The sequence below is a fragment of the Cervus elaphus genome, chromosome 30 (assembly GCF_910594005.1).
Source record: "Cervus elaphus chromosome 30, mCerEla1.1, whole genome shotgun sequence".
In the NCBI taxonomy this organism is placed as follows: domain Eukaryota; kingdom Metazoa; phylum Chordata; class Mammalia; order Artiodactyla; family Cervidae; genus Cervus; species Cervus elaphus.
The window spans coordinates 51,290,548-51,308,957 of NC_057844.1; the positions used below are offsets into that span (position 1 = coordinate 51,290,548).

The 18,410-nt window shown below is 33.2% G+C and overlaps 1 protein-coding gene across 13 annotated transcripts in view; it reads right to left on the minus strand.

The window, feature by feature from the left end:
* MYCBP2 (MYC binding protein 2) overlaps positions 1-18,410 on the minus strand; it is a 261,314-nt gene that overhangs the window by 44,409 nt on the left and 198,495 nt on the right. For 7 of the 13 annotated variants that reach the window (XR_006338897.1, XM_043892023.1, XM_043892027.1 and 4 more), the window contains 3 exons: positions 15,647-15,769; positions 12,661-12,840; positions 1,467-1,568 (listed from right to left, as the gene is read on the minus strand). Coding sequence is in view for 12 of the 13 variants with exons in the window: in XM_043892023.1 (XP_043747958.1) it covers positions 1,467-1,568; positions 12,661-12,840; positions 15,647-15,769 (405 nt within the window). In the remaining variant the exon portion in view is untranslated. The remainder of the gene's footprint in view (positions 1-1,466; positions 1,569-12,660; positions 12,841-15,646; positions 15,770-18,410) is intronic. The other 6 variants (XM_043892026.1, XM_043892025.1, XM_043892024.1 and 3 more) reach the window with 4 other exon arrangements.

Below are 18,410 nucleotides of genomic sequence, written 5' to 3' on the forward strand. Positions count from 1 at the left end.
TATTCCTATGTTTCAAGTAATGGTGAGTATTTTTTTAAGATCTGTTAAGTGGTGACAGCTGAATACCTGTTGGAGTCTAGGTGCATAAATAATGCACAATTATTTCTTCCTGACATATATTTGTCAAATTATAAATGAATCCTGCTGAAAAAGTTACTTTTCCAAAATATATTTCATATATTGAAAAAAAATGTCAAGTTAGCTAAATGTGGTAAACCCATATGCTAACTAACTAATGTGTATCTTCTTCATTTGGCTTTTAAAAGTTTCCAGGAATGCAGTATTACTAAAAATGGTCATATGGCTGTTTTAAGTATCACTAAATATAAACACACTTTGTCAAAAAGCTTGAGATCATAAATACTTTCACATTCATCACTTAATTTTGTTTAATGCTTATGTTTATCATGTGTAAATTTAAGTGATAATAGACACTTTAATCTCAAAAGAATTCTGAAGAAAAAATAACACAAGACAGGATAAAAATTTAGTACATTCTAATGAATTAGTAAAAATGTTAAATATTATGTATTCATTCATTAATAACCTGCATTTATGCCAAAATCATAAATAAAAGGTTATATAATACCATTCTATAATATAATGTACCCATAATACTCTACTGTAATATGATATGCCATAATATATACTACTTATGGGTTACACAAGACTATATACTACAGAGATCAGATTCTACAATTATTCCATAATATTATATAATATTACTGTCAACTGTAAAAAGGAGAAATATAAAACTGTTTTACTCATTTTTAAGAATACAAGATTTTAAAAGTTAAATTGAATATTATTCTAAGACAAAAATATGTGATTACGAATATACAGTACTTTAAAAGACCAAAGCAAATTTTTAAATGGTCTGACATTTTATCAATTGTCAATAGCTTAAACATTTCTAAAATTAAGTGACTAAGGAAAATATAAGGAAGACTCAAGCCATATAGGATGGCTCTGAAAACAAAGGTAAACTAAAAAACTTAAATTATCAAACTGTTTCTCATAAAAAACTAAAACAGGAAAATTATTTTTACAATAAATAACAGAAAAATGAGTCTAAGACTAACCTGTCACATAAGACATTATATTCTTACAGATCACAATGTGCACGAGGCTTACACGTATATGTCTTTGTTCTGGTCATAAGGGCTTTACAATTCCCCAAAGGCATTTCTTTCTATGTACTCATTTAAGACCTCATACAGGTTTGAAATTAAACAAGAGTACTATTTAACCTACAGATATAGTAAACAGGCATATCAATTAGGATAATCATTATAATATTGAACAGATACATCACAAATTACCCCAAAATATCAAGTTTAAATAAAATGATAAACTTTAGTCTTAAATGGAATGAGATGAAAATGACTGAGGTGAACTAAAACTTCTTTCTTGAAAGCTCCTACGTTCATTACGAATGACCCATCCATGGAGGCACGCATACCCACCCTTCAGTTTGTGAGACAGAGATGAGAGAGCAGAGGCAGGCCCAGCTACACCATAATTTTTGTAAATGCGCTCACGAGAAGCAAGGTTGCGAGATGGAGATTCTATAGTGGAAAACATTGGCAAAGAAGCGGCACAGATTCAATGGAAAAAAAAAATTTAGCAGAGAACACAAGCAGAAACAAAGCATTTCAAATGGTATGCGCAACTATTAACTGCTATTAAAAATTTTATATTCTGCTAAAATTTTCAATAAGTTTATACTTCTCTAAAATTAAAAGCTGAAAACAATGGTCAAATTAATTAATTGAGACTAATAACGACAGCGCCAAATGTGTTAGCTTAAAAGTTAAATAACAGTCATAGCACTGATAAATCAAATTCGAGCATTTCTTTTCAGACTAATATTTCTTTAACTTAGTTTTCTTTAATTTGGTGCTCACTTACTTATAAATGAAAGTTTATAAGTAATTTTTTGGTAAACAGTGTGAGATAAAAAAAACGTTACTTACAGTTTAACCTATTGTCCTCTGGCTTTCTGTATGGACACAGGACTATAATTTTTCCAGTATGCCTCTCAGAATGGACCCAAGTTGACAATTATGGTCGACTACTTTTCTGAGTCCATCTTCAGTAAAAACTACTAGTGCCAATCCCAATATTTAGCGTTTGTTTTGTAGATCATATTATTGAGATACTAAATTTTATTTATAAAATGTCTCACAACACAAACAAAGCAAAAAAAAAAAAAATTACAAGTCACTGAAATGTTAAGCACATTAATGATTCACCATGCAGAAAATGAAGTCCTTAAAATGAAAATATATATATATATTTCAAAGAATTAACAGAACCTTTAAAACGGTCTTTCAAAAGCAGTATGCTTTAAAAAGCAATTTCTAAATCTGAAAATAAATCCACTACTTAAAATTTTAATTCATGGCAGTTAAATGTAATCAGCTGAGCTGAAACAAATTCAGGTAATAAGGAGATAAGTTTCTTAATATTATTGAAATTAAAAAAAAATGAACACACACTTATCTCAAGAGAAAAAGTAATGGTTGACAGATTCATCATTATGGTCAAGATTAAAGATGAACTATTCATAAGCCAAATGTCCTTCTATATATGGTATGGTGTATGTATTATGTGTCAGACAATGTCCTAGAAATTGAGCAAAAAGTAATGAATAGAAATGAAGTCCCTGTTCTTATGGAACTTATCTTCCAGTAAAAGGAGAAAGACAATGAACACATATACCCTAGACAGAGTGGTGATAAACTTGGGAGTCATAAGCACACAGATGTTGGGTAATTCTCCATGCCTGGATAAGACCACTCGGGTAGCGAGGTCTACAGGAGACCTCGGAATACAAACCTGGACATTCCTAGAAATGCAGAATAGAGGAGGATGGAGTAAAGAGGTCAGAGGTGAACAGCTGAGGCAGGAGATAACCCGCACGAAGAGGAAGAAGGTGTTTCAAGGGAGAAAGAGCAATCCTGTTAAACACTGCCAACAGAGCAAGTAAAATGAAATCTTAGAACTGACAACTGAACTTAGCAAAACAAAAGTCAAAGACTGACTAGAGTGATTTCCGTCGGTAAGGACAGCTGCAAAGACCCCTTGTAGCTGGTTCAGGAGAGAAAGGCAGGAGTGGATGGGGGTGGACCCACATGCCATCAAGTCATGTTCATCTAAGTTAAAAAGCTGTCAAAACTTTAACATCTTTGAGCATTCTTCTTTTTAAAGTCTATAAAACTCAAAGGTGTCAGACTCTACAAAAGGAGTTCTTATGCTATTAATCCTCAGTCTGCAACTCTCACCAAAAATGTCAGTTTAGGTGAGTGCCAGTTTTTGACTGGAGTTCAAGGGCAATTCAAACTGGCCATTTAAGGACACAGTTTCATAGCCTGGTCACTAAAAGTTGTGAAGACCGGGTTTAGCAAGGGGACACAGGAGCAAGAAGTTAGAAGACTATCTTAATTAAAAGTACCAATAACATAAATGTACAAAACTACTGATACAAGGACACTTGCAGGATAAGATGTTAGAGGTTTAAGGACAAATTCCTGGAGGAGGTTTTGAAGCCAAAATATGCTTGAAGTCTTTTCAGTATGTTACAAAACCTAAAGAGAATAGGTATGATTCAGAGTGAACAAGAAGAAACAAATATTTTTTGAAAATCTAAAAAAGTTACTATTAAATACCTAAATAAAGTAACCTGCGATTTTATACACTTCTTCTAGACATTTAATTTTACAAAAATTGCCCATGTTTAAAATACTTAACTAAAGATTTATCCTTCAATTTAAAAACAGAAGTAATCTTAAAAGAAACATTGCTACCTATGCACAGAAGAAAAAATTGATCAACTTTTAGACATTTGATGAAGATTAATCATGCACCTTTTTATCTTGCTTTAAGATAAAACAACCAATTATTAAATTAATCTCTGTAGGTTTTTTATTTTCTATGCATAATATAGTTAACTAAGGAGAATAATCCTTAAAACAAAATAAAAAGCAGGATTTTTTTCTCCAGTACTCATTTGAAGTCAATGTTGTTTGGTATAAAATATCCCTTTATTAACAATATGGTTCTTTACATGGCATTCATTCTTTGTTTTCTTTGTTTTAAATCCCAAGTATCAAGTTCCCTGGAATATTTCATTCATTCTCTGGTCACAGAAACTCTGAGTTCACTGTAATCTGTATTTAAAAACTTACTCCCTAGGCTAATGATAATAAAACAGTTTGTTTTTTTTTTAAATAAGGAAAGCATTTGCATTTCAGTTGGCCAAAGACAAATTGTGGGACAATACACTGGAAGAACCAAGGCACCTATCACCATTTAGATTTAAAAAGGGGCATATATTCTATCCCTGTGTCAGCAAGATCCCCTGGAGAAGGAAATGGGAACCCACTCCAGTTGTCTTGCCTGGGAAATCCCATGGGCAAAGGAGCCTGGCGGGCTACAGTCCATGGGGTCACAAAGAGTCAGACCCAATGAGCACGCACGCATATATTCCTTCAGTGTCGAGTCAACAATGAAGCAGTAAGTTTCTTTATCCATCTGTCGATTAGCACCCAGGGTGATTCCATATCTCGACAATTATAAATAAGGCTTCTGCAAATACTGGGGTGAATGTATCTTTTAGAATAAGTGTTTTTGTTTTCTTTGGATTATACCCAATGGATTTGCACCTAAAGCTGTCAGTCTAGACAACTGCTAGCTTGCGTATGCAATTGTCATCACTATCACCTTATTCTAAACCCTCCAAGACATCAATAGACAGATGTGAGAATAATACTTATACTTATCTATACTTATTTCCTATCTGCGTATATTTTGATTGCTCACATCTTTTGACTAGGTTGAAGCTATTATTTATATATTGTCTCCTCAATAACCAATACATTAGCTTTTTAATTTTTTTTAAAAAATAAATAGCTTTAAAATAAGTAATTTCCAGAATATCTGAATTGTAAGTTAAGCTTAACCACTTACTGCCTGTCATAAGAGTCTATACTGTCAAAATATCTGTAGTTCTATTCAGAGAAAAATGCAAATGTACAATTACTGAGGTTCAAATTGAGAGAAGAAAGTCAGGAACACTGTCCCTGTCATTCCACTGCAAACATGACACAATTATCATCACTGTTTGCGAAAGATTCATACAACCAGATTTCTTTCTACATCTGAAAGATATATACATAAATAAATATAGATATGAATAAGCACTAACAGGATACAGAATCTTAATAAATGTGTCAGAAGAAAAAGAGCTTAAGACACAGAATTGAAACTAAAATTTATTTACATAAATGTCACTATACTAAATGAATTATAAAACTAGAAGAAAATTTTCAACCTTAGGATAAAACAGAAATATGCCTTTCACTAGAATATAACATTAATCCATGATACAAATGCAGAAAGGAAGATGGGTGAAAATCTGTAATGATGTATTATCAACTTGTTAGTCAACAATGCCATCTTCAGTTATGGAAATGCTAAATATTTATTCAAATTATATTATAGCTTTCTGGAAGCTAAGTTACCCAACTGAACTCATTTTTCCTTAAAATCTGCTCTTTATTCTGTGTATTGGTATCAGGTAAGCATATAACCTTCCAAAACAAAGGAAAACTGGACGTCATTCTAGATTGGCTCCTGCGACTATGATTAGCACGTCCTGTACAATTTCACTGCCTACATGTTTCTAAATGTGTTCCTTCTATTTTCCCATTGTACTTTACCTTAGTTTGAGCCCTACTCAGCTCTTGTCTGGAAGTTCTGCTTCTAACACTCTCCCTTTCTCCAGAACCCTTCTCATAATATTTTCAGTTATCTTTCACAAATGTTAAGACTGATCACATCATTCTTTTTATTTAAAATTCTGCAGAACTATATAATCCCTCATCTGTTGCCTACACTTTACTCATTTTACACACAGTATAAAGTCTAAACTACTGAGAATGTCTTATAAGACCTTCGTGATGTGGCCGCACCTTCTCTAGTGTAAGACAGTGCCATTAGGACACTAACACTCTAAGCCACCAATGCATGAAGTTTCTTAAGTGAATCATGTTTTTGAATATAATCAAATGAGCTGATTCATTCAAAGTGCTTAAAATGGCACCTGTTATGTAGTAAAGGACTGCATGTGCTAGCTATTACTATTTCATACTTTCTCCTCTTTCCTCAGACCACCAACACACTCTCCCCATGCTAACTCTGAGCTGATGATGGCTTCCGTTCTACTGAGAAAACAAGACAAAAAGCAAATGGAGAAGGTTCTCATGCTGCTAACACTATGTATTCTTTTCTCTCCTGACGGATGAACTGTTTCTGCTCCTACCTGGCCAACATTTCCACTTCGTGCTAAATCCCATCCTCTCTTCCACGGAAGAATACTATTCCAGCAATTCTCCCCTCTCTCCTGCATCAGCAATTTTTCTCTCTACTGGGTCATTCTCATTAAAACAACAACCTTAATGTTACCTTTTCCCCCCTTAAAAACCAAGCCAAACAAAAACCTCTCCAGATCTCACGTCCTCTGTCCTGGTTTCACTTTATTTTTTCCTTCCCTTTACAGTAAAACATGACAGATTTATCTATAATAACTATCTTCAATTTCTCATTCCCCTCTTTATCTTGAACCTACTCCATCGAGCTTCAGCCGGAGGTTGCTCTTATCCTACTGGAGGTGCTCTTATCAAGATCATCAGTGACCTCCACAGGGCTAAATCCAATGGGCATGCTCAGTCCTCTTACCTGACACATCAGCCACACCTGATACAGATTATCACTGTTCCCTTGAAATACTTTTCTTTACTTGGCTTGGTTTTCCTATCCCTGTGGCCACTTCTCAGTCTCTCTCGCTGATTTCTCCTCTCTCCCATGTCAGAACACCGAAATGCTCCCAGGGTTCAGTCTTTAGGCATCCTTTCTTTTCTCCATACACCCACTTTCTTGCTGCTTTAATCCACCCTTTTAGGGCTTTAAGTGTATGTAACAATTTTCAAATTATTCTGCTATAAGCCAAACGAACTCCTAACTTACATGTCCAACCCAGACAGTTCCCCTGAACTCCAGGGTCATGTGTCAGTCTCTACTAGGTATCTCCACTAGATTTAAGAGGAATCTCAAACTTAACATATCTAATCAATCATTCAAGAATATGGTGACAATTATCCCCACCCTTGATCCATGCCCCTTTGCAGCGAGCGACTCTAATCAAGGAGTGGAGTCTATTTCTCCATTCTTGAATGCAAGTGTGTTGCTTTGACCACCAGAGGACAGCGGATGTGATGCTGTGTCAGTATAAGTCTCAAAAGATTGTAAACGCTTTTTCTTTCTCAGAATCCTGCAACGTCCAGGCAGACAAACCCAGGTTAACCCACTGACTGACAAGAAACACATGGCCTAATCATCCTTTTCACGCCAGCCAATGGCCAGCTAACCCCTGAGGCAAAAATACCTGGTTGACCTACAGATGCACGAAGAATCCCAGGAAGGATCCCAACACCTATCCAGCTGAGCCCAGCCTTCTCTGCCAACCCACAGAACTGTGAGCTAAACAGTGCTCATTTTAAGTCAGGAAGTTTTGGGGTAGTTTGCTATGCAACAGTAGCTCTAACCTCTCTAACCTTTCCTGGCAGAGTAGGCAGCTTTTCTCCTGTGTTTCCAATGCATCCTGTGAATATTTGTTCCTGCAGACTTAAAAAAATAATATCATTTTTAATAAACATGGCTGCCTTTGACAGTATTCCAATAGATTAGTGATGATATTTTTTTCTACCTTATTGCTCCCTATAGCCTAGCATAGAGTAGATACTTAACAAACACAGGTAAACAGATGATGGAAGAATAAATGACCTATCTGAAGAAAAAATGGGAATGAAGTGTAGAATAAACTTAGTAGCCAAGACAGAGATGGGAGCAAGGGGAGAGACAGAAGGTCAGATCTTGTCAGGAGAAAGCAAACAGATGCACTAAGGCACACTGTCCTATAAACAACAGCAGCATTCTTTGGGGTTTAAGTGTCTAGAATGAACTTCATCAGGGCTGAAGAAGAGGAAGAGGAACATGGGTCCAGACTTCCCTACCACCAAGATGGTGACATGGAATGAAAATAAATTCTGGCCCAGGACTGAAATGACAAGGATGTGTAGGGAGGCTAGAGACATTAGAGCGCAACTGAAATATATATATTGGCCCCTGTGATAGATGCTATAGGCTCAAGCATGAAAATTTTTATTGAGCTTGATTATTTGATTTTATAAAATCTGTTGACATCATCCTTTTATTTTTCTTGACAAAAATTATAAAGAGGAAAAGGATCTTAGAAATCAGCTTAGTGTCACAAAACTAACTGGAGGGAGGACAGAGATTAAAACACAGGTCTCCTTCCTAAGTCAAGTGTTCCATCCATGCCACAGTTCACAGCGGGCAAGGAAACAAGTGGATAGATTCTCGGCTGGGACTGCAGTCCAGGATAAAGATGAAGTCTAAAACTCAGAAACAAACCTGCCTTTAATACTAATATCTGGTTACAGTGTTACCATATAAAGAATTAATATCAAAGCAAATAATGAAGTTAAGCTATGAAAATGTGTGGAGGAGTAGCTAAAAAACCTCCTTTGTGCCTTTCCAAATCCCATCCTGACACTCACTCGACAGAGAATAGAATGCCCTGTCTGAGATGGTGATTTTTCCCCAATCTGCCTTGGACCGTGAGAGATGCTGAATGTTTGCATCAAAAGGCAATATATCAGCAGATAATGATCATCAGGCACCGCCTTTTATGGATGAGTTTAAAAGGGCTTTAGAAATGTCAAGTAACCTAACTAAAGCTAGTGAGTGGCTGGAGAGGAAATCTGAGTTTAAAGTCTTTCCATCACTACATCATCGGAGGTTAGATAAGTAAATAACAGTGCTTTAGTAAATGGTAGTATATTCAAACACTAATCAGTATGCATGCAGATACTCAGGCAGACTTTTGCCACATTTAGCAAAATTTCTAGAGAATGTGATAAATGAGTATAAAAGAAAAAGTCTTGTTGCAAAGTAACACAGAACTCTCATAACTGAGGTTGAAAGTATGATATCCATATTATATGTTATATGTTTAAAATCTCTGGCAAAATGGTGAACTGTCTGAATGCTCTATTTGATATTTTTTTCTACAAAAAGAAGCAAATTATTTAGCTTCTTGGACAGCATCTAGAAAGTACTTATGTTAAACACAGTCCTATGAAAAAGTTTTTCAACTGGATTATCTTCTGTAAAATTCCATCAGTATAAACTTAGAATTATTAGACATCACAACTTTAAAGCTGAATTTAATTACTAAGAAAATATCCCTTCTCTATTGTGAAGATGTGTTATGAATAAATTCTGGAATGTTGATCATTAGATAACAAGAAACACATCATCTCAAACTCATGGTTCACACTGCAGAAGTGATCATCTTAGGCATTCACAATCAATATAATATCTCTGAATGCTTGTGATGTGTGAGATATTGTCAGAGGCAATGATAAATAAAATGATATTTTCAAAAGAAATGAGGAAAGATAATGAAAATTAAGAATGCAATATTCTTAGAAGAAAATGGGCAATTCCTTTTCTTTTCAATTCAATTCCTTTTCAAGAAAAGGGGACAATTCCTCCCCTCAGTCCATTAGAAACTTACTGCCAAATTACCTACCAATTCTAAAGCCTACTTAAATAATTTTGAGATAAAAAAGTAAATAATAAAAAAGGAAAAGTTTATATACACACCTCTCTCATGCCTTTGCATACATTTTAAGTATGGTAAGACAAGGAAAATGTGACTTTTATTCCTATAATTATTCTATTTCATTAGAATAACAGATGAAATAATTTGTACATATGTATGTGTGCATGTGCAAAATAATTTTGCTAATTTAAAAAATAACCAAATTAGTTTAATGTGCCAGATTATTTTCAATTCCAAAGATTAATTTTAAAAACTCTATGCTTGGGGGGAAGAAAACCTAAAGAAATACTGACAATAACGCTCATAAAGCTGACATGTGAGGTGGTTTATGTATGTTCTCCTAGAGCCCATCTACTTAACTGGGAACTCGAGTTATGGTATTTGAAAAATCTTTTCTTTTCAAATCATGCCACATTCTTAAACTATGAAGGGGAAAATAACCAATACAAACAAAGCTAATGTCCTAGATGTTAAAACTAAATGGAAACAGAAATTTAAATATTATATATTAAAAAACAGATTTTTTTCATTATCTAGTAATAGGCAAAGCTAGATATATAAAAACATGGCCTTTGTAGACAGGAAAACTGGCCTCATCTTCTGACTACCATTTACTATGTGTATTTCTAGGGCATATCACTTATTCTCTTTAAGCCTCCGTTTCTTTACCTCTAAGATAAAGATAGCATCTCAAATGAGAATATACTACGATGCTCAAGGACAGTATTTAGTACATAGTGGTGGACTTCTCAGCATAAGCAAAAATTAGTAAATATGGTCTTCTATACATAATATTTTATTTTGGAAAGACAAAAATGATTCTTATTTTACTAATTAGTAAAGGGAAGTTCAGTATGAATAAGCCATTTTCTGAAGCAATATGAAAAACTGGTGGGATAGACAGCAGTGGAATTCAGGAAAGAGTATCTTACGGAATTTTAATTCTGCCACATTCAATTTTCCCAATATGATGTGATTACTACAATTTTAATTTACTTATAAAACATTAAACTATTTTTAGATTCCACGCTTATTTTTAGTTGTGCTAAAGATTAAAACTTCTGGTTTCTGGAATCTGGTAATCAAGCTTTAGCGATATTTTGCTGAGAATAAGAAGTTTATATCACTGGAGCACACACAAGAAATGATTCAGAAAACAGGTAATCCTGAGACATTTCCATGTCATGATTTCAAATGTGCTCCAAAATGGTGGTAAAGGAAGGAGTGGTACTAATAACATTCAGACACAACGTGGACAAAACTACACTGACACAGTGTCAGTTAGGAACCGACTGTCCTTTAAAAAAGACAAATGTGATTTTCTGATGGTCTTCACATTTTGTTTCACAATATTTTATTCAGTAATTTGGTAAAATAAAAACAGTAATTATACTTTTTTTAGAGAAGTTTTTGAAAAGAGTTGCAATGATCCTTGAGGAGGAACAAACAGGTCCTTATTCCTTAGTTCTCTTGTCTGCTGCCACTATGACATTATCAGGGTAATTTCTCTTTTAAAATTTTATATTTAATATGAATTTTCTGCCTGGTTACAGTTTTTTCCTTTTATTTCCTTGTCCTTACCTTTAAGACTTCCTGCAACCTGGATACATCTGAATGTAAAATGTTTGCTGCTCTGTTAAATGGGTAAACTAAGTTTTCACCATAATATTAATCAAGGAAGAAAAACACTATTTCACACACATGACACTATTATGTTTCCTTCAAATTCTTCTTTTAAAAGACATTAAAGTGAATATTATATATGAATGGAGATAATTAGCTAGAAATTGATACTACTTATATTTACAAACTAATTAACTGAACTTGCCTAATGCTTAGCATAAATCTAGAAAAGCTTATACTCCAGTATATTCTTTTCCTTAGATAATAATATCACATGAATAATATCATTTGCTAACGATATGCTACCTGGCTCCTAACAAAAACTAAACCAGCTGGCATTCTCTTAAGTAATCCCAATAATAGTTATGAAGGTATTTTTGTAGAAAAATAACTTAAGAGATCTAAGTGTGAATGTACTTTCTTAAAGTAAAGCAAAGAGGTCATGCACTTCAATTCAGACAAATGACTGTACAAGCTGAGATAAACTCTCTCAATTCAGTGACTGTGTTTACATACTATATAGCCAATATGTGAACTGAAGGCCAAGAAGAGCATAGTGGTGTCATATTAGGAGTTCTGAGACATTTATGGGGAAGCCTCAGCAGCTTATTAAGAAAAAAGAAGACTTGGCTAAGTGTAAGTACAGTTTGTTTGGGTCTATTTTCCAGATCAGTATGAATTACTATTGATATCATGGATGAAGGGCCTTCTGCCTAGAAGGCTGAACTGGAATCAAATGATCAGTTTAATATATTAACAACAACAACAACAAAAAGCAACAAAAGAGACGATTTGAGATAATCTGGAAACCTAAGTTGCTAGTCATTTCAGAGACACCAAACTCACTTAAAAGAAACAAACAAACCTGCCCAGTACAGCCTCTCCTGCACCCACTGGTAAAGTCAAACAGGCTCATTCTCTTGGGGCATTGCTAAGTAACAAAACTCCAATGTAAATCAACAAAAGTTATCCCTAGAACTGGTGCTTACCACAGTCATGCATTTTACGAAAAATATTAAATCAAATGTTTTCTTTATATATAGTATGATTTGCTTATTTTGTACAAAAATATTTATTTAGAACAAAAAATAATAGTAATGTTTTAATAATCACACTTAATAAAAAATGTGATTACAAATAAATGTCTTAGCTGAGGAATGTCTTAGGTCAGAATAGCTTATCTGCTTCAAAAACATGGGAAAGGATAACATCCTCTTTAAATAAAACCAGCTAGGTGAGTTGATAAATAATTAGCAACTGATAAACAACTCAGAACAAAGCTTCAGAAATGGTTTGATGAGGCAGGTAAGGCTGACAAGACTTACTCTGAAGCTGAGGCTGCTGGAAGGAAAGGGGCTGTCCAAACACAAATGGGCTGTGGACTAGGGAAGAGGGAGGTTTTGCAGCTTGATCAAAGATGGAAGGAGCTGGGAGATTGGGTCGTGACTGAATGGAATTCAATATGGCACTCAGTTGGTCACCTGCAGTGGGCAAAACAGTCAAGACTACAACTTGTTATTAATTAACATCCAAAATGGCAAAGTAAATGGTGCTTTACGACATTCAGATAGTCAAACACTAGATAAAACAAGGCCAATTCAGAACTCTTGAGGAAGTTGGTGATCATTATCCTCAAATTAGGGACTGAATACTGTGTGTTGTTTTAATAATAAAAGCACTCCAACAAATTTTACTTAATAGCCTAACTATAAAAACAAATCCATTTAAATTTATTTACAACATCTAGCAGTGGCAAGAGAAAATACAGAGTCTATGAAGTAACTATGATAAGCTGATTCGTATCATACAAGTATAAATGAAAACCTATACTTCTATGCAGTATCTGACAATGATTATCATCACTCTGCCTCATACATAGTATACTTCATGCAGAAAATATGCAAATAACATGAATAATTTAATGTAGGATTGAAGGGAGGCAAAGTATGCTATTAACTCAGTAATATTTATATTAGAGTTATAAATTACCAAATTTATATTTTCCTTTTTAAAGTCGCTATTGCCAAAGAAATTATACATTTTTAAAAGCATGAACTCTTTTGCTCAGATAGACAATATAAAAATCTGTCAGACCTATAAGATAAAAGGAATATAATCTACCTTATTTAAACAGTATCTCAAGCATGAATTCTGAAATTTTCTTCAAATTAAATACAAAGGACATTAGTACAAAAATAAAAAAATATGAAATGATATAATTAGATGGATGATAGCTCCTTATTTATGAGAATATATATATTCAAAGGTTTAATTGACGCTAAAGAAGAGGGAAGAACAAAAAACATATCCAGACTAGCTGAGGCAGAAACTGGAAAACAGCACTTTCCTAGCCATATTCCTTCAATATAATAAAGTTTCATAAATAAAATTGTAAATGAAACACCAACAAGAAATAGATATGGAAAGAACTGTGAACACAAGTTACATGCCTTTACTTTAAAAAAAAATTTAATGCTGCAGATTACAGGAAAGATTTTAGAGATGATGAAGAATTTTATAAAATTGTTTTAAGGTAAAAGAATTTTTGCAAAAAACAATTTCTTAACCTTGGGTAGTTCAAGAGTTAAAGAAAACAAGAACTACTACTAAAGGCAAGATAAAAATAGAGGTTAGATATACATAATCAGATTAAAATTTCTTAATATTTCTTTTCTCCACCTAAGTTATCTTTAAAGTCTATTAACAAGTCCATGCTACTTCTGAACAATATTAGCAAAGTCACTTTTAAAAAGGAATACACTATTTTTATTTAATAAACATGTTCTCAAGAAAAAAAAAAAAGACTAAATGTTCTCAGAAATGTCTGTGTCTCTTAAAAGTTGATTTTTATTTTTAAGATGTTTTATCAAACTATGTTTTAAAGACTGATTTAATGTGACAGCTACCAGTACAATTTGGATATATCAGAGACTTAAAGCATACAATTTGAATTAAACATGGCTTTAAACAGATATATGTGGTAAGTAAACACTGAGCTTTTAATTTAAGGATTGGCAGTGGCAGAAGGAAAGGGACATGAAGCAAACACCACAAAGCACTTACCCTACGTAAGCATGAAGATCTAGTTTAAGTCAGCTGAAATCTGAGCTACCAGAAATGAGTGAGCAGACAGTACCTCAGCCTGTAGGTTAGAGCAACCCAATACAGGAGGAAGAGCCAAATAGAAATCTTATAGCTAAGGCTTCCTTCATAAAAATACATTGTGGAAAGCAATAAAGTTATCAAATAGACAATGATTTTATTTTAAATTGAGTATTTCCTCCATAATGATGTATTTTCTATTTTGTTGGCTATTTCATTATCTCGCTTTCTCTGCAAGTCAGGTATTAAGACAACTGTCTGTTTCTGGAAATCAAATCCTGTGAATTAGTTTAAATAACTTTTTAAAGTTAGAGTATTTCCATGGATACGATCTTCTCCTTCCTATTGTCCAGTTGAATGCCACCTGCTGACAGTATTGCTGATTTTGAAGCTATGAGCTAAGATCAGGTTTATAAGAAACAATGTGTCCAAATTTACATACAAATGGAACTATAGATGAAATTCAAGCATAAATTATTCCAAAGTAATTATTATTTGGACTGTCCATGATTCTAGTCTCTTCTGTTAAAGTTAACAAAACAAACTGTATACTTTTAATGTTTATATGGCTTAGGGGTTTTGTTTTACTTTTTACAATTTTTTGGTTTCATTATATAATCAAACCCAAATATATAATTTCATGTAATTCAAAATTAACTAAGATAACTGATTACATTCAAAATCACACAAATTTAATAAAGCTAATATACAATATTACTTAAAAATATTACTCAAAATATTTTGATTTTAAACAGATCATTTTGGAGCTCTTTTTTTACTCATTAACATTTAATAGCAAGTGGATGATCAAAAAAAGTACTAGATATAGTGACAAAGAATCTTAATGATGTGAATTAAAAATGAGTGTTCATAAAATGGGAACAAGTAAACAAGAACTATAAACTTAAGCTAAAATGGATAAAACCAAAACTTGTTAAACGAATACCCTCATATTGGGTATATATGTATACCTATGGCTGATTCATGTTGACATTTGGCAGAAAACAGCAAAATTCTGTAAAGCAATTATCTTTCAATAAAAAATACTAATTAAAAAAAAGGAATACTTTCATAAGCATTTTGTTAGTTTTCTAGTAACAAACTTTAAAAAAGTTCTGTGGGTGAACAGTAATAATAACGGGTATAAGAGAAGGTAATGAAAATATTACAATTGTTAGGTAAGTAAAAAACTCACTTTTAAACACCTACCTTTATTATTTCCAAGTCCATAATCAAATCCTTGGGCACTGCAGCTTGCCCCTTTATTAAAAGCTTGTACTGAGAAAGGGCTTGGAGGAGGAGTTTGAGAATTTTGATCCAGAAGAACTTGTTCTACAATAAAAGGAACATCTATAAAATTAGTTTCCTATATGCTATTCTATATAGAATAAAGAGAGAAAATGGCAAGAAAGATTTTTATGATGAGCAAATTTCAAAATAACCTCACATTTAGATTTGATAATAAATCTGCCAGTTAAGTCACTGACACCGATGAAGTGCAAGACAAAGCTTTGTTTTCATCTATCTAATCCACTATTATATTTAGAAATGGAATACGCTCTTATGGAGTCAATTTGCTTTTATTGTGGCAGGATACATCACTGAATGTATATTAATATTTCTGGACCAGGAACTTGTATTTGTAACAAACTTATACATGGACATTTTATAAAATAAAAATGGATGTCCCATAAATCAGAAATTAAAATATCTTCTATACCAGTATTCAAATAGAAAAGTATTTTCAAAATATCAAGTATATGGTATCAAAAGAAATTTTCACTTATAAAATATTTTAAGTTCTCAGTGTGAAAATTATGGAAAATTTAACTTTGTACTTATTTTTACTCATTATATAAAACATATATTCCCTAAATGGAAGGATGATAAACCTGGTTTTATAAGCACTTTTATTAACACAATGTAACTAATTAAGGGCAAAATAAAATCTATCAAATGAATGGTGAAAAAGAGAAAATAGTATTTATTCCACTAAAGCATCATTATGAATAGCTGATAGTTTAAAATATACTTTACAATTTATATCCCTTTAAACTGAAAATGGAATTAGAAGAGAGTGGCAATGTTTTCTTCCTGCCCGTAAGTCAGAATTCTGTTCCACTGGCCGTAGTGTATGGTCTATTCTTTACCAGCATGTCTAGGCTTTTTTTTTTTTTTTCAAGAAACCAATCGAGCACTTCTCTTAGGCAAAACTCTTCAGTATGAGGTGTTTCAGCAGCGAAATATTTCTTCTGAAATTTACCCATGAACAACAATCTGAATGGAAAAAGACAGCTTTGCTCTCACCCTCTAGACTGAGAAGGTCTAAGTACTAAGTATGTCTATTTTGACCACAGCAGTATCTTTGCCTATTAGCTTTATCTACAGACATCAAAGACCTACAAAGGATTTTTACAAAGAGGAAAGGTTTTGCTTTACTTACGCTAATCTACATGAATAAATTACTATAGTGCCAAATCTTATTTCCATATTAAATTCAGTTACAATGAGCAGACTATTTGAGTAACACATCAAACTGATCTTAGTGACTTGAAGGCACTAGCTTCTTATCTCTTTCCTATGACCCCAGATTTTATATCAAAATATTAAGATTCACACTATATATATATACACACACACATACAGCAAAAAAATCATTAAGCGATTACAGAGAAATTTAAACTTAACACCTCTTTTAGGGTTGAGTATATACTTTAGTAGAAACAACTTCCTAATTTAAGAAGCATTTTATACAGAAAGAACCTTCTACTTTCTGAATAGATGGGAATACAATTTCCCATATTAAATCTTACTCCTTAGTATGGAAAGCATTTTACATTTTAACAATAGTAGCTAACCTTACCATCTGCCAGCTTTGTTATTTGTTCACTTAGCTTTCATATTGAACTTATAAATTATCTTCATTTTGTAAATGAGAAAACAGAGGCACAGAGATACCAGGTAATTTGGCCAAAGTCATACAAACGAAAAGCTATAGAGCTGGCATTAGCAGCCTGGCAGTGTAGTTCCAGAGTCCACTGTTGGAATTTACGCTCATTGCTAGTTAAAATGATTGCTGTTGTTTGTTGTTTAGTCACTAAATTGTGTCCGACTCTTTTGCAGCCTGATGGGCTGTGGCTCAGGCTCCTCTGTCCTTTGTATTTCCCAGGCAAGAATACTGGAGTGGGTTGCCATTTCCTTCTCCAGGGGATCTTCCCGACCCAGGGATCAAACCCACGTCTCCTGCGTCGCAGGTGGATCCTTTACCTCTGAGCCACCAGGGAAGCCTTGGTGTTAAAAGTTAAAATGATTTCTAAGCTACAAAGGCTCTGAAAGTCACTTAAACCATTCTCAGATTATTTATTTAATTATGTTTATAAAAAGCTGATCTCACTTTAGGTTATTTCATTTGTATCTCAATATCTCTGTAAAATGGAAATGTTTAAAGACTGATGGATATGTAATAAATAGATTACTAATATATATGTAGTATGTATACTATAACTGCTAAAGTTACTTTGTAAAATGTCTGATTTACATGAAATCTACTTTTCAAAACATAATGAAGAACCGTTCTACTCTCTCAGAACATTATTTTATGATATCATCCTTGAGTAAGAAAAATGTATCCATAAAAGACAAGGGAAGAGAAGCAGGTTCTCAAGTAGTGTTCAGGGGATAACTGATGCAGTGTGGTATAATGAGCACAGCATTTGAAATATGAATGAAGATTCTGGCTCAAGCCTTTCATCTGCCTGGTATCCAGTGGTATAACAAGCCATTATAAATTCTATTTGATTTCTTTCATCAGTGTTTTATAGTTTTCTATGTATAGGTCTTTTGTTTCTTTAGGTAGATATGCTCCTAAGTATTTTATTCTTTTTGTTGCAATGGTGAATGGTATTGTTTCCTTAATTTCTCTTTCTGTTTTTTCATTGTTAGTATATAGGAATGCAAGGGATTTCTGTGTGTT